The sequence below is a fragment of the Lytechinus variegatus genome, chromosome 12 (assembly GCF_018143015.1).
Source record: "Lytechinus variegatus isolate NC3 chromosome 12, Lvar_3.0, whole genome shotgun sequence".
Lineage (NCBI taxonomy): Eukaryota > Metazoa > Echinodermata > Echinoidea > Temnopleuroida > Toxopneustidae > Lytechinus > Lytechinus variegatus.
In genome coordinates, this window is record NC_054751.1 from 735,873 (window position 1) to 754,194 (window position 18,322).

At 36.0% G+C, this 18,322-nt stretch overlaps 1 protein-coding gene across 1 annotated transcript in view; it reads left to right on the forward strand.

The window, feature by feature from the left end:
- LOC121425125 overlaps positions 1–18,322 on the forward strand; it is a 45,334-nt gene continuing 27,012 nt past the window's right edge. The window contains exons 1-3 of the mRNA XM_041621111.1: positions 1–405; positions 10,796–11,023; positions 15,449–15,510. Of these exons, the coding sequence (XP_041477045.1) occupies positions 399–405; positions 10,796–11,023; positions 15,449–15,510 (297 nt within the window). The 5' untranslated portion in view covers positions 1–398. The remainder of the gene's footprint in view (positions 406–10,795; positions 11,024–15,448; positions 15,511–18,322) is intronic.

An 18,322-nucleotide genomic window follows, 5' to 3' on the forward strand; every position in this document is an offset into this window, starting at 1 on the left:
TCCCCTCCTTTCATTCTGTCTCTGCATCCCGCTCTGCCTGAGCCTCATTTTACTGTCTATATCCCAATTACCCCTCCCAACATGCCTCTCTCCCCCTAGCTCTCTCCCCGTTCTACCACCCCTCCTACCAGTAACCCCAACACCTTCTCAAGTTCGGATGCGATAACACGCGTGGGTAACAACAATAATCAATTCCATCCGATAGTTATTTGCGTTCTCTATAAAATCTCCCGGGAATGTGAACCGTGTCTGAAACTCTGAATTCATCGTGAAGCGTCTGCTCCAGAAGGAATATATGTGAATTATAAATGGAATATGTCACTTAGTTCAACCAATGGAATTCTTCTTGCCACTTGTTTGATGTTTATTGACATAAAAAGCTGCCACAAGCGACGAGAATGGAAGGGGTCCGGACAGCCCGACCACTGGACAGCCCGACCCTGGACAGCCCGACCCGCTGCCCTGGACAACTCGTCCCGGTCGAGTTGTCCAGGGTTGGCTCTGAATCGGACAACTCGACCACTTGAATTCTTCTTCAAAATTTCATGAAATAAGATTTCAAACTTTACTTCAAAAGTATTTTCCCGCATAATCCATGTTTCTTCAATACATTCTCGACAGAAAAATTGACATTTCAGTGCATTTTGAGCTATTTTGAAAGAAAATAAAGCGAGTTCCCTTGCAACGAGAAAAATCCGATACCGCCGGCGAGCTGTGTTCGTGCACCTTGGCAAGGTCTGCAAATTGAGTTGATTTTTCCGTCACTTGAGATATTTTAATGGTGAGTGTGTGCTATTTTGTATTTTCCTATTCCATTTTCACATTTCCTCTACTTATTTAAAGTTATTGCATTGCACAAAACTGATACTTAATGCAATCTTTTTTTGAGATAGTTCACCTGGAAAGGACACCGATGCGGTGCTTCGCCTCGCCGGCCAGCTGGGCGACCGGCTGCGCTGTGATTGTGACTGAGTGAGGCAGTCAGCTCAACTAGCTATGCGAGGTCAACTTACTTATTTTAGTTAATTTTCCGTCTCTTGACATATTTCCCATTTTCCAGTGGCGAGAGTGTGCTACTTTTGTATTTTCATGCTTCTTTCACTTATTAAAAAGTTTTTCCTATGTCACTAACAAAAGGAAATAAAATAGATTTGAAATTATGTCTCAGTAGCCGGCCTCTGAAAGTGTCTTTATTTTTGTTCTGAAATAGGCCTAACTATTACAATTTGTTTTATTGTTTTCTAAGTTTAGAAGAGCAGGGTGGGGTGCACAACTGACAATAGATCGGGTAAGTATAGTTATCAAACTTGAATAGTTTATTGAAAAATGAAATGAAATGTATTCTGCCGAAAATGAAAAACTTACCTTTTTTATCAAAATCTAAAAACTTGCTTTTCGTTAGCGAAAAACTTGTCTCTCATGTTTTACCTGTCGGTTACTGTCGCAGCTTTTTTTAATGCAACTTCCATTGGTAACAACGGGTCTTCTGGAGGATACAAGCACTTGGGTTGGTACCTAACCTACACCAGGGATGAGGAGAAGAGGTTTCAGACTCAACAAGCGATGGCCTTTCCATTTCCTTAATGAGCAGAAATAATACCGAGTTCCAATGACTTAGGCATCAGAGCGGCAGTCCCTTGATGGATGAGGTAAATACAGCTTCTTAGATACAATAAATCAATTTTTGTGCACTTCATGCAGGCATGTCAAAGTTAAATTTCTGGGGGTTTTGGGGGGTATTTTCAAATTCTTTTAAAGAAAGAACAATTGAATTAAACAATTTTTTTTTCTTTTATACATTGTTTGAATTGAACAAAAATTTAACTTATTTTTTCTTACATACATTGTATTCATAAAAAATCAAAATTGCTTCTTAAAAATGTGAGTAACCACTACATTTTTAGGTTATTAGTTGTAACATTCTAAATTAATTTTGGGTATGTAGAGGTTACGCTTAATTCATGTGGAACATTTATGTCATACACATCTAGATGATACCAAGTATCGTTCAAGTGAGCTTGAAAGGGAAGTTCACCCTGACAAAAAGTTTATTGTAAAAACAGCAGAAAAAATAATAAAAAATATTGCCAAAGGTTGAGGAAAATCCATCAAAGAATTGAAAAGTAATAGAATTTAAATTATTTGATTTGTGATGTCATATGCGAGCAGCATTTCTACATATAAATAAAAGGTAAAAATCAAGAAATTGTCATTTTCTCAGAAAATTGAAAATGGTTTTATTCTACCTATTGTATATCAAAAAACAAAACATTTCACACCAAACATGAAAGTAAGTCATAAGGAACCATTGAAGAAATTAAATTCATACATTTTATATTACATAACATATGGGGCAGCTGCTCGTTTATGGACCCACAAATCCAAAACCTAATATTCGAATAACGATTTTAATCTTTTCCTCATACATTCACCAATATTTTCCTCATACATTCACCAATATTTTTTATTATTTTCTGCTATTTTTATGACAAACTTTTTTTCAGAGTGAACTTTCCCTTTAAGATTGAATTAGTTGCAATTAATTTAACTTTAATATTATTAAAAAATGTATTTGCTTCTAAACTGAAGGTTGAAATGGTTTGATTTGTTTCAGTAGCAAAAGAGGTGCAGAGCTTCAAATAGTTTAAATTACTTTATTTTATTTCTATCTTTCCAGCTCTTTGAGACCAAATAAAAGATGAGGAAGGGTTGAAAATCCCTCCAGCTAAGTTAGGGATCATGTAATTGCCATGGAAACCAAATATAGTAATGTATAACAGGTTGTATAGTCATGAAAGTGCAATTGTTGGATAAATGTTAATTTATATTTCCACTAATGTAATTTTAAGATTGTCCTTATTGCAGTTAGCTTTACATAAACACCAAAAGCAGAGGATATTGTTCCCAGTTGGAATTGTGTCATATTTATTATCATAATTTTGGTAATGTAATCCTATTTGAAATTTTGAACCAGTATTTATTTTATGTGGGATATAATATGTTTTATATACACTGAAGTTCAATATGTAATACTTGTTATTTTAGATCTGATCAAGTTTACCTTAATGTAACTTAATAAAACCCACTTAACTCCAAAGAAGTAGTTTGAATATTTGGTTCTTGCACTATTGTGTATCCCTTTTCTCGCTGAATATTTACCTTTTATTGAGAGCTGTGGTGACGGGTTCCATGACATTTGCTCTGGCAAATTCCACACCATAATCTTATGAACAGCTTCAACCAGTAAGGTCTAAATCTAAACTTAAAACCATATTGCAACCCTGAACCTCTATCTTAAGGGGCTTTCACAATTGCTCGTGCGATTGTTTGCGATCACTTGGTCACAATATATTTTGCACAGAATTGCAACGGTGAAGGGTCGTAAGTAGTTGCGCAACCAATTGTGAAAGGGGCTTTAGACAAAATTAAGCCTGGGGCAATTGTCACAGGAGCAAATGTTGTGTCACATGGTAATCAGATGGAGATGATTGGAGAGATGAAGATGGGGGGGGGGAGGATGGAGATGGTGAAAGGTGGGATGGCCATGATGAGGAGTGATGGAGTTGAGATGGGTGTGGATGATGAGTGGATGGAGATGATGAGAGGAGGGATGGGGATGATGCAAGGATGGATGGAGATGATGCGGGGAGGGATTGAGATAAGGTTTAGAGATGAGGATGGAGAAGGTGAGGAGTGGTGGAGATGATGAGAGGAGTAGAGATGATGAGGTGAATGGAAATGATGTGGAAGGGTTGACAGGAGTAGGGGGTGGAGATGAGAGGAGAGATTGAAATGAAATAGGGATGGAGATGCGAAAATGGTTGGAGAAGACGGGAATGGAGATAATGTGGACGGAGATGTCAGGAGGCGTGTTGATAATGGGGGAATAAAGATGAAAGGGCAGGGGGGGGGTGATCATCATCACAAACATCATTGCCTCCACCAACTTCATCATTACCATCATCGTCATTATGACATCATCATCACCACAAACTTCATCATTATCATTGGCGTAATGAGTGAAAGATTTTGAGGGGTAAGATATGGCCCATCATGCCAAAGTTATTTTTTTTTAATTGTGAACGGGTAAAATTTTTGACATTCTTATTAGACAAACTCATTTTTTGATAGATTATGACATCATACTAAAACTCTTCTCTCTTTTCGTTTCTCTTTCATTCTTTTTTTGGGTATTTTATCTTCTTTTTTTGAGGGTGGGGGTGCTCTTGCCCCCAAGATCATGATCCCCCACCACCTGTATTCCACTGTTCATTACCAACACCATCTACTATCGTCATAATCATCATCAACACCACTAGCTTCATTACCATCATCGTCATCACTAACATCATCACCACCACCATCATTACCATCACTATCATCACCACCTCCCATCTCGTCACAATCACCAGTCCATAATTATCTTCATCACATCATTATCCTCATTACCACAACATCTTGATCATCATCATGATTATTTCATCTGTGATTTTATACACAGATACTAGTACTAATGTCACATTCATCTCTTACCCTGCCTAAGATGGACTTTACATATTCTCACCCAAAAATGACATTTCAATCATTGTTAGTAATAATCAATGAATAGGATTTATATCTCCGTTATCAAATCAGCGCGTGTTGAAAACGCTTTGAAAATGGAACCAGATAATAATGTATGTCATATATTAATGAGAATGAAAAGTAAAAAATAAAGATTCAAACTCGCAGCTAAAGAAGTCATATTTGCGTTTGACAAAAGGAATATTTCAAGCTAAAGCTGTTTGTTGGAATTCTTGTAGAGAGTTGGTATGATTATCTTTAAAGGGGTGGTCCAGGCTGAAAATATATCTTAATACACAGAGTAGAATTCACTGAGCAAAACGCTGAAAATTTTTCAATTCAATTCAAGTTTATTCAACCATAAAAATGTGTATATACAAATCATACATAATTATACAAACAAAATATGGCTTATTCATCAAAATTGGATAACAATAAAGTTATTGAAGTTTAACGTTTAGCAATATTTTGTGAAAACAGTCGTCATGAATATTCATTAGGCGAGCCGATGATGTCACATCTCCACTTTCTGTTTTCTTACATTATTACATAAAATCATGTTTTTTTTCCATTATTTCATACTTGTGAGAATAATATGTCTCCCTTATCATGAAATAAGTTGCAGCAATAAATATCTAATGTACTAAATCAGTTGTCAATCCAGTTTTTCTAGTTCTTGGAGGGAAAAATTTGAATAAACCTAATTCATTATAATAAAATACAAAAGAACAAGTGGAGATGTGACATCATCAGCCCACCTATTCATGACGACTATTTTTACAAAATATTACTAAACTTTAAAATTCAATTACTTTGCTATCTGTTGTCCGATTTTGATGAAATTGACGGTATTTTGCTCAGTAAATTCTACTCTATTAAGCTATAAATACTTTCAGCCTGGACCACCCCTTTAATCAAAAAGTGGCACGAATATTCATCCTTGGATAAAGACATGCAAGATTCATTTTCTAAATGTGTTGGAAACGGCATTACCATGGGAATAACAAAAGACGGGGTATTAATTTCCTTCAGTTCAGTGGTATCCCTTTTCTGCACTTTTATTCCTTTGCATTATTTTTCCTTTTTTTTCCTTTCTTTATTTGCGCCCCCTGAATGTGCCCCTTAGATACGACCCTGACCTGGGTACAATACTAGTTTTATCTACCATATAGATCCCCCCAAAAATATCAACTTTTGACATGGCTGCCGAATAAAAAATATATCACTTTTTTTTTTGGGGGGGGGGGACCTACATATATATGGAAGTCAATAAAGCCAACTTTCAAATGACACCAAAATGTGTTGAGCGAGCACTTCCCATTTAAACAAAGGGTCAAACAAAATTGTCCAAAATTTATCAATAAATCAACTCAATCAATGTGCAATCTGCTTGATCAAACATTCATTTTTTAATAAATTATTCAATAAATCATCATCGGCCTAATCAGTCAATTTCATGGTAATCATTTGGCACCCCCTAGTTCAAACATCAATCCCCTCCCCCCCCCTTATTTCAAACATCAATTTTGCACTCCTACATGGATAGAACATGGCAGGGGATAAGGTTTTAATATCAATGACACCCTTAAAAATGTTATGAGGGAATGTGGTGACCGGGGAGAAAATCTTTGAAGAATTTGAATAGTAAAAACTTAATTGATTTTAGAGCACTTGATGACATGAATGGAATAGTACATTAATACATAATATGGCCCATATATATCATGTATATAGCGCTTATTTTTCTTTGTGGTCGAAAAATCTTGGTAGGGCTTGAGCGATTTTATTTTGGGGGGTGGGCTTTAATCACCCCCCCCCCAGAAAAAAAAAACGCGCCTGAAGAAGAGAAAAAAGGAGGGAAAGAAGAGAAAAAGTGGAAAGACAGAGCGAATGAAACAGTGGAATGGGGGAGAAAGGAAAAAGAAGGGAAAAAGGATACAAGACAGAAAAAGCGAGAGAAAGGAGAAGAGGGGAAGAGAGTGACGGTCCTACTTTAGGCCTTTTGAGATAAGCTAATCGTGTTTTTGAGAATGAAATGATGATTTTCTTAAACCTTTTTCTGCAGGACTATCCCCACAACATATTTATCTTGGTGCCCCCTACAAAAGTTCAAGGCCCCCAGTGCACCCAAAGCTAAATAAACCCAGCTACTTCATGCACTGATGAGATCGAGTCAATGGATTGCATCATTTCCAAGAGGTTCTCAATAATATTCCTGAGATGATGAAAAGGATGTTGGTGGCGATGATGATCATGATGATAATGATGTTTATGCTGATGATAATGATGAACATTGGTGATGACGGTGACGATGGTGGTGATGATGATATTGGTGATCATGATGATGCTGATTATGATGGTGATTATACTGGTGATACGATGACAATAATGATGGATGATGTTGTGATGATGATGGTGGTGATGGTGCATGGCGATGATGGTGATGTGATGATGAAGATTATGGTGATGATGATAGTGGTGATGGCGATGATTATGATGGATGAGAATGATGTTGGTGGTGATGATGATGTTGGTGTGATGATGATGGTGGTGATGGCAATGATTGTGATATTGATGGCGGCGATGTTGGTGATGATGTTGAATGATAATATGATGGTGATTAAGATCATGATGGCGATGATGATAGCGATAGTGATTATGGTGATGATGATAAGTGATGATAATGATGGCGATATAGCGATAACGATTGTGGTGATGATGACGATAATTAAGATAATGGTGGTGATGATAATGATGGCGATGATGATAGCATAGTGATGGCGATGATGATGATGGTGGTGGTGATGGCAATGATTGTGACGATCGTGATGGTGGCGATGATAGAGATGTTGGTGGTGAACTGGTGATGATGTTCCATTCCTCCTCTACATCCCCTCCTCATCTCTGCTCCTCTCAGCTTCATCTCTCTCTCTCTCATCGTCATCCCCTCCATCGTTTCCCTCATAATTTCAATCCCTCCTCTCATCATCTATTCCTCTCATCTCAATCCTTCCTTTCATCTCCATGCCTCCTCTCATCATCTCTATCCCTCTCATCTCCATCCCTCCTCTCATCATCTCCATCCTTCTCATCTCCAAACCACTTTTCATTACCATCCTTTTCACATCACCGTCTCCATCCCTCCAATTTCAACTTCATCTCTCCCAAAATGTCCACTTGATCACCACAGCACTTAATAGTGAAATGTTCAGCAGAAAAAAATACATGGGAGTAATAGAACCCAATATTCACAATACTTTTTAGTAGACTCTTTATTTTCTATGTAACAATGTGATAAACTTGATCACAACTAAAATTACGAACACATAATTTTCTGTTATATCTTACAAACAGTATAGCAGCCTAGCATAACAAAAACATGGTCTTGTTATGCTGTTGAAAAAAACATACATAAAGAAAATCAAATAGTGCACCATTCCTGGTATATTTGTTTACTATTTACATATTCACAAATTCATGTGTGCCCAGTCATACTTTTGCCTCTTAGTATAAAAAGCAATTGCCAGTCCAACTTCAGACAAATAATTCCTGCTATACTTACTTAAAGCCTGCTATATTTGTATACTATTTGTACATATTCACATATTCATGTGTGCCCATACTATATTTGTTGATTTGTAACTCCGATTGAGAATCCTCTGCTTTGGGTGCGAATGTAACAATATAGACAATCTTAAAACTACAATAGTAACCATACAAATTAACATGTAATAATTAATTGCCCCTTTTGGTTTAAGAATATACATTTCAAAATTTATTGCATATATATTTGATTACCATGACAACTAACTTAACCCTAACTTACGTAGAGGGCTCTTTCAAGGTTAAGTCCACCCCAGGAAAATGCTAACTTGAATACATAGAGAAAAATCAAACTAGCATAGTGCTAAAACTTTCATCAAAATCGGATGTAAAATAAGAAAGTTATGAAATTTTAAATTTTCGTTTATTTTTCACAAAACAGTGATATGCACAAATAGGTAAGTCGATGATGCCCATCACTCACTATTTCTTTTTTTTTTAATAATAAATATTTCACTTTTTAAATAGATTTGATTTGACAATAAGGACCAACTTGACTGAACCATATTAGCATTAAACAATGATAATTCCACATGTTCAGGGAGGAAGTAATCGTTGTATCACTCGACAATGAGGAGAAAATTAGAATATTTCATATAGTAAAATACAAAAAAATAGTGAGTGGATAACGTCATAGTCTCCTCATTTGCATACCAGCCAGGATTTGCAGATAACTGTTTTGTGAAATTAAGCGAAACTTTAAAATGTCAAAACTTTCTAATTTTACATCCGACTTTGATGAAATTTTCAGTGTTATGCTTGTTGGATTTCTCTCTTTTTATTCAAATCAACTTTTTGTTGGAGTGGACTTGTCCTTTCAGCACTCCCTTAAAATTTTGTTTTATAAATAAAAACAAGCTAAGTACGGTTTGCAATCCATGTTGTCTCAACTAAGTCAAACAGCTGGAAAGATGAAATGAAGTATGAAATGAATTATTGACAAAATTATTGTAATTTCAAATATTTGAAGATCTGCAGTCTGCACCTCTTGATAATAAAACAAATTCGACCATTTTCAATCTTCACCTTGTCTTGAACAATTTAGAAGCAAATATAATCAAAGTTAAGTTAATTTGCTAAACACACTAGAACCATACCTGGTATCTTCTGGAAGATTTACATAACATAAAGGATCCACATACATACCCAAAAATTAATTTGAAATGTTACAACTTATACGAAACCTATAAGTAAAATAAGTAAAATTTTTGTTCCATTCAAACAATGTATAAAGAAAAAAAAGTAAATTCATTATTTAATTCAATTGTCCTTTCTTTCTTTTAAAGAATTTCAAAATACCCCCCAAAAATAAATTTCACTTTGATATGCCTGCATGAAGTGCACAAAAATTGATTTATTGTATCTATAAAGCTGTATTTACCTCATCGATCAGGGGACTGCCGCTCTGATGCCCAAGTCATTGGAACTCGGTAATATTACTGCTCGTGAAAGAAATGGAATGGCCATCGCTTTTCGAGTATGAAACCTCTTGTCCTCATCCCTGGTACAGCCCAAGTGCTTGTATCCTCCAGAAGACCCGTTGTTACCAATGGAAGTTGCATTAAAAAAAGCTGGCACAGTAATCGATAACGAAAAACAAATTTTTAGACTTTGATAAAAAGTTAAGTTTTTCAATTTCGGCAGAATACATTTCATTTTTCAATAAACTATTCAATTTTGATAATTATAAATACCCAATCTATTGTCAGTTGTTAACCCCCCCCCCCCACTGCTCTTCAAAACTTAGAAAACAATAAAAAATTGTGATAGTTATTTAAGAACAAAAATAAACAATGACACTTTCCTACAAAAATTGTAAACTTCATAACTAGTTACATGTACATATGCCGGCTACTGAGACATTTTCAAATCTATTTCCTTTTTAGTTACTAGTAGTGACATTAAAAAAACCTTTTAATAAGTGGAAGAAGCGTAAAAATACAAAAATAGCACACTCTCGCCACTGGAAAATGGGAAATATATCAAGAGACGGAAAATTAACTAAAATAAGTAAGTTGACCTCGCATAGCTAGTTGAGCCGACTGCCTCACTCAGTCACAATCACAGCACAGCCGCTCGCCCAGCTGGCCGGCCGGCGAGGCGAAGCACCGTATCGGTGTCCTTTCCAGGTGAACTATCTCAAAAAGTTTGCATTAAGTATCAGTTTTGTGAAATGCAATAACTTTAAATAAGTAGAGGAAATGTGAAAATGATATATGAAAATACAAAATAGCACACACTCACCATTAAAATATCTCAAGTGACGGAAAAATCAACTCAATTTGCAGACCTTGCAGGTTGCACGAACACAGCTCGCCAGCGGTATCGGATTTTTCTCGTTGCAAGGGAACTCGCTTTATTTTCTTTCAAAATAGCTCAAAATGCACTGAAATGTCAATTTTTCTGTCGAGAATGTATTGAAGAAACATGGATTATGCGGGAAAATACTTTTGAAGTAAAGTTTGAAATCTTATTTCATGAAATTTTGAAGAAGAATTCAAGTGGTCGAGTTGTCCGATTCAGAGCCAACCCTGGACAACTCGACCGGGACGAGTTGTCCAGGGCAGCGGGTCGGGCTGTCCAGGGTCGGGCTGTCCGGTGGTCGGGCTGTCCCGGAACCGAATGGAAGACGAGGCGGCGAGCGTAAATCTTCCACTTTCGCTAGCTCAAATCACGGCGTTCCGTCCGGGTAAACAAGCGTACAATGGATTCGGTGAGCGAGAAGTTTTGGCCATTTGCAAGGAATGTTGTTCGGCTCTCCAACGGGTTGTGGATTCGGGAAATGAAGATGGCCTGGTGGTCTGCCCCGATTCCTTTATTCTGCATCCGAATGGGAATATCACAGTTATCAAATCAGGTATAAAAATCATTCTTCTTGAAAATGGTAGACTCTTAAAGGAGGAGGAATGAGAGAGTGCCGATGGAAGAGAAAAGGGATGATTCTTATGAGGATGGAGAAAAGAAATAGAGATGGAAGAAAAGTAAGAAGAACCATAATGAGGAGGGATCATTTTTCTAGAAGACAAATGACAAGAAATGGAGAAGAGGAGAATTAGGAGAAGGGGAAGAAGAAGAGAACAAGGAGAATGAGGATGGGTGGAAGGAAGATGAAAGCAAATGTGAGGAGAGGAACTTGAGGAAGAAATGAATCTGTCAAATTTTCAATCAACACATACAAAGTTAAGAGATGATTAAGTGTTAAGTTAAGAGATGATTAAGTGTTTACATTTAGGTGACTGTTAAATTTCATTAAAAAAAGAGAAAATTTCATAGGAGTGAACTGAGAAATGGAACCATACATGCCTATCTATATGTATTCACAGGAAATATTACTATTCAAGCATTACTTGAGTCTTGAAAGCTGTAAAATCCCCCCCCCCTCCATTTTATTGGCTCAATTTTCAAAATGGTATCAAAGTTATGAGAGGAGATAAACTATTTCACATTTAATTTGAAGAAATCATTTTTCTTAATGTAAGTCTACCCCCATTACTTTAACCGTCCAAGGCATGGCTCTCTCTCTGTCTCTGATAATTGAAAAAATCAGAGGTCAAGTATACATGGCTGACACATAACAGAAAATAGCAATTGTCATTTTAAAAATGAACACAAACCAGAAGCTCTAATCTATTTTTCTGTAAATCCTTTTTTTTTCTAAATGGTTATCTAAATAACTGCATAATAATTAACAACATTTTTACAGCACTTATCACTTATCACAAAAAAATGTCTGACATAAGATATAGAAAGAGAGAATGAATATCAGCCAAAATTTAAGTAATATAAAAAAAATACATGTATATGTATACTGAAATTTTGGCTCAATATACATTTCACAGTAGTTCAACCACCCAAATAAAATCTAAATAAACGATGCCATGGAAAATAATTCATCTTTTTTGTCAACAACTTTCATTATCAGTATCAGGTTCAAACAATTTGAATCATAAATATTGTTACGCGATCGAATATGCTCAGCTTCCAACTGACTAAAGACTAAATTCCTATTGTACTTGATGAATCCTAAAGTGATAATTGTACTTCAATCTACTAAGCTTGAAAAGAAATTTACCTTGAAAAGAAAAGAAAAGAAAAAGCGACTATTGATTCCACTTCTCTGTGTCAAATTCGTTCACACCATATTGATTTGGGTCACAGTTCCAACCGTTTGAAAGACCATATCTCCTCTAGCGATTCTTTTGTTAGGATTGATTTAAAAGCAGTTAGTCTTTGCCACACTGCCATGTTATTGTCAAGGAAACCAAAATAACAAATCTGTTTTCACGGTTATGAATATTTGATGAATGAAAAGAGTACATATTGAATGTGACAGATAAAGAGACTGTATGCAAGTTCAGCCATATAATGATTTCTCTTTTTTGTAAGAACATACAAACCCAAAAGTCCCAAGACTAAAGGTGACATCCATATTGTTATATTGCGTACATGTAAGAATTTATGGAATTCATATAGGAGTAGAGTCTCAGTGTAACTTGCAGTGCATACATTCACCAAAGTGTATATGAAGCAGATTTATTGGTAGATAGCAAAAAGTAAGATTCTTTAAATATAGGTAGAGAGTTATTGGAATTTAGATTTATTTTAAATGTGTAAACTTTAAACTTTAAAATGAAGAGGGAGGAGGCGTGCTTGGTGTTAGCCTGGGAAAGTGCATCAGATTTGCTGGAAAGTGGTCAGATTTGGAATGTATATGTTCTTAATGAACTACAGGTATGGTTATACACAACATTTGCTCTGCCGACAATTGCTCCTGGCTTTATTCGGTCAAAGATATAGGGTTAGGGTTGCGATAGGGTTTTATGTAAGGTTTAGGGTAGCAGAGCTGCACATTCCAGTATTTTTAAACTGAAAATGAGTATTCTGGTGAGGAAATCAGTATTTTCAAAGAAATACCACGGGACAACACATAAAACTGAAACTTTAGAAATCAGTATTTTGCATGAAACCATCTGTATTCTTCTATTTTTTCGGTAGTTCCCGACGGAAAATCTGTACTACCTGGCAGCACTGGGGTAGGGTATAGTGTTAAATCCCTGGAGGGTTAAAGTTGGTCATTCCATCAGTCAGAGGCGTCGATCCTGACGCAATCATCTTTTTTTGGATATACATGTATATCTTGTTCTTTATCAAACGGTCCATTAAATTGTCATTTTTTTTCAGATAAAAAATCAAAATTTTCAGCTCACGCTTCGCGCTCGCATCTATCCTTCTTTTTGATACCAAAAATGCTTAGAATATCAAGCTTTCAGGTCAAAATATGATATATATATATGTGTGTGTTTGTGTGTGTATGTATATATATATATCTTAAAGTTTCAGGTATTGGCTTCTCTAATGGTAACAAAATATGCTGAATATATACTCCTGAAGAAGACGGAGGTCCGTCGAAAATTTGAGTAAAGAATAAAAACTATATTGGCATTGAAAGCATTACCTTCAGCATATTTTGTTTATATATATATATATATATTACTGTATATGTGTGTGTGTATTGTGTGGGTGTCTTGTACGATCCAGCGCCTTTGGAACGTTAATGATTTTGCCCCCCCCCCCAATCTGAAAAATGGATCAACGCCCCTGCCATCAGCGTATGAAATTTAGAGTAGAGCAAATTTTGTCACTGGAGCAAATGTCATGGAACCATGAACTATATAGTTCCAAACTTTGAAAAGAAGAAGATAAAGAGAGAGTGTGTGTGCGCGCTACAGGCTACAGCCACTTTCATTGACATAATGAGTATACTTGATGTGTTCACTGTGGATGTCATTTGAAAAGCCTGCTGTGATATCCCTTTGTTCAGTTTTGTATGTAGAAGGTATTACCTGGTGGCCATCCCTATCCTTTAAGGAGAAGAAAAGAAGCAAATCAGTGAATGGTTAGCCATGCGTGCGTGTTCTTTCCGCATGGTTAGAGCTTTTGTGATAGAGCCTACATTGTAATAGACCCCTCCTGCCAAGGGATAAACATGAGCTATTTTGGTCTGTACTGAATGGTTTTGAAACTTGGATTTGATAAAAGAAATAACATTGATGAGGTTGTTGCAGCTTGTAGTTTTGGCAAAACGATTATGAGCAGTAGCGTACAGGGGGGGGGGGTGGTGCAAAATCGTCTGCAAGAAAAGCAAAAAAAAAAGGTCCTCAACAGGATATAAAGGACATTTCACAGCATAAAAAAATTGATAATAAAAAAAGTCTTCATATTCTCGTGGGGGGGGGGGCAGGGATAGGTCCCTTGCACATGGGTTGTGACTCATCAGGGGGGCAGTCTGCCCAACCCCTGCTCCCCCCTTACTAGCAGTAGGTCCATGATTGAAATGAGCTGCGACAAGAAGAAAACTTGAGATACCACAAAGCTTTGTTTTGCCTTTGTCATTGAGAAGAAGCTATTGATGGGTGAGGGATTAGAGGCCGACATGTACATGTACTGTGATGAACCAATGATGCGGAAAAGAAGTTGAACTACAGTAATTAATGGAGTGTGAATGATCTTGTGAAGAAGGTAAACATGGATTTGAACTTGGAGAAGAATGAGAGGAAGAAGGAAGGAAGGGGGGAGGAGAGGGAGGGGATGGAGGAAGGAGAAAAGAAGAGGGGAAGATTGAGAGAAAGAAGAATATGAAGAAGGTAGAGGAAAAGTAGAAGAAGAGGAAGAAGAAGAAACATGAGGAGAGAAGAGGAGGAAGAAGAAGAGAGGAAGAGAAAGTAGGAGGAGACAGGAAAGAGGGGTGCTAAAGCAAATGTAGAAATGAGCCTACTTACTCTAATTGCCACTTGCCAACTTTTTTTTTTAGCAAAAAGTACTTTTTAATCAGAATTCTCCAGTGGCGTACAGATGGGGGGAAGTGGGCTTTTTCACAACCAATCTTATAGAAAAGAGAAAATGAAAGAAAAGGAGAGAGAATGATAAAATATATAATTTTCGGAATGATGTCAAAATTTATCACAAAATTTATAAATAAAAATGTTGAAATATTTGCTCGCTTGCTTTGCTTGCTTGCAACTTTATAATTTTTCCCAATATGCCATATCTGACTGGCTCCCTCAAATTGTCAAAAAAATGTTTAGTTTTATGCTTGTTTGATTATTTATTCAGATATCACTTTTCTTGGAGTAGGCTTGATCTCTGAATAAAAAAATACATTCCTGATGAAGGATCATGAAGCAGGGGGGGGGGGGGAGAATAGTGACTTTCATTTCCATATTTATTGTCATAAGTCTCTGAATTACTTATTTAAATTCATTTTTGTTTTGTATTCACACAGAAGGTGATGTTGGTAATGAGTTTCAAGCCCCTGAGAGTCAAACGATGGGATTTTCAGAAAAGGTTGGTACTTAGTAGTTGACCATGGGATGTTTATTTGAACTAAATTTATTTGAGAATGAGATAAAAGTATTTATTCTTGAATCCTGACCAATGCTTTGCCTTTGGTACAACTACAGGGTCAATAATGTCTTTATACACTATTATCAAACATGACAATTTTTTTATTCAATTCCCCCAAATAGCTTGCTGGTTTGCAATTCCTAAATTAACAAGTTTTTGAAGGGTTTTATCATGTTTAAATAAATAAATGTTATTGTATGTAAACTATTTTAATGTTTTTTATGGACACCATGGAAGAAGTAGAACAGAGTAATTGTGTTAATGACTCTGAAATGGGCAATCCTTTCAATTATTTTATCTATTCGATATATTTGCTATTCATTTTGTTTATTTCTATGCCATCTATATTATTTTATTTATATATATGTCATGTGTTAATAATTGGAAAATAAACAAGCAAACAAATATTGACTATGCAACCAACTTGCCATTGAGGGAGGTTCTACATCTCAATGGCTATTTTTTATTTATTTTACAAACAGGACAAAGAAGCAATATATCCTATTTTCATAGCGGTTTGCTACACATGCTTAACGTTGGAATGTTTGAATGATGTTCCAATAACTTGCATAATTGAACCATAACCAAATGTGTTAGGGAGGCTACATAAATTTTGAATCATGTGAAATACATGTATATCGAATTACAGATTTCTTGAGTCATGTGACAGATAAAATTTCAGATATTTATCAAATCTTGACATATTGTTTGCCTGGGGAAGGCCAGGAGTATTAACTTTTCCAAGGAGAATGAAACCTTTGGAACAAAATGGCTTGGGTGAAAAAAGAAAAATCAAAGAAACAGATCAACAAAAGTTTGAGAAAAATCAGACAAATAGTGAGAAAGTTATGAGCATTTGAATATTGCGATCACTAATGCTATGGAGATCTTCACATTGACAATGCGACAAAGATGTGTGATGTCACTTATGTGATGTCAAAATTATCGCTGGCTTTGAGTGCATATAAACCTGCAGAGTCATATTGATAAAACAAAAAGCATTCTTAGTTACTGAAAAAGCATTTATAAATAAACCATATGAGCTTAAAAAAATGCCCTCTTTAACATTTACATTTGGGATATTTTTCTCTCAAATATACCAATAACTTCTCTTTAAAAGAAAATTACATTGTGATGTTAGTTTCTTAAGACCTGTTGAAGTTTGTGTAATATATTTTTAATTGAAAAGGTGGATTATGACCCCCTCCATTTCAGTCCATCTGGTTTGAGGCCGAATTAAGTCTGGACTCAGTCCTGCAACACAGGAACAGTGATATGTGTGGAACACCAAATTGGACTCGGGCCAGGTTATAATTTGGATGTTACATGACTCTATCCCATCAAATTAGTGGATACTTTGCTCAGATCACAAATTTTAATTGTCTTTGAAAGCAAGAATACTAATAGAAAAGTATCATATCAAATAAAACATACAACTAGCAGCCAAAAAGTCTGATTGCAGTGTTCTAGCTACATTTTAGTGGTTGTCAGGAATCATCTGGGCCCGACCACTGCCGTCCACTGTAGCTATAACACTGCATCAGTGCATTAGAAACTTAATTATTCATGTTTTAGATTTTTGAATTGTTTTGTTTAATTTTCAAGTTGAACAGAACAATATGTATCATTGGAAATTGTCGCACTTTCGAATGTCTGTTCGTGATAAGGTACATTCAGACTGCCTCGATCACCAAAATACATATGTGAACTTGGTCAAGCCAATAAATTTATGCCAACCTGAAGCAGATCCTTTCGCTGGCAAGTTCCTGAATTTGTGATTAAAAATCACTAGCTCTGCAGCCCTACCTACAACACCCGCGCCTAAATACTTGCTGGGTAAGGAAAGTCCTCATAATTTTGACAAGTAGGCCTACCTACTATTTAGTGGGTATTTCTTTCGGGAATATTACAAGTATTTTGCTATTAAATTGGCAAAATACAAGGTATTTTCTGATCGGGGTAGATCAGGGTAGATTTCCCAATCATGAACTTCGAGGCGGTCTAAATATGCCTTTTGTGTTGGCACGAATTGCTGCCCCAGGATATGTTTTTAATAGGGGTTAATGGCTTCGATACTGATTATTAATTCATTTCTCATCCAAACTACTTACTTTTGATGGTACTTGGCTATCCATCCATTCATCCATCCAACTATCTGTCTTTCTTTCTGTCTGTCTGTCTGTCTGTCTGTCTGTCTGTCTATCTATCTATCTATCTTTATCTGTCAGATATCTACATGTATCTGTATCACCTGTCATTCTTTGTTTCTTTTAGTTTTTTTCCATCTCATTTTCTTAGTTCGTTCTCCCATTATAGGTACCCCCTCCCTTTTCATGTTCTCTCTCTCCCCCTGTTCTTATCCCCATTTCTCCCTCCCTCTCTGTTTCATTTTGAAATCTCTTTCGGAGGCTTGCATTAGATTCTTATTTACCCCTTTTCATATCATTCTCTTTGCTTTGCTTGTAACAGATATACATATCTGAATCCGATTTGGTTATTTTGTGGTTTAATTTTTTTATTCAAAGTTTACTTTAGGGTAGGGATTATGATACTGGAGAGTATTATAGAGATGCAATGTGGCCAGCATCATGAACAACTGAAATCGATATTTGTAGAGCAAAAAAAAAAAATGCAGTGGCAACAGTTTCAAAGCAGTTCAAAACAAAATTGTTAAGTTGCATCATGGTGTAACTTTTTCTTGCCTTTGAAAATATTAAGCTGCATTGCGCTACATTGTAAGTGATGTCATTGT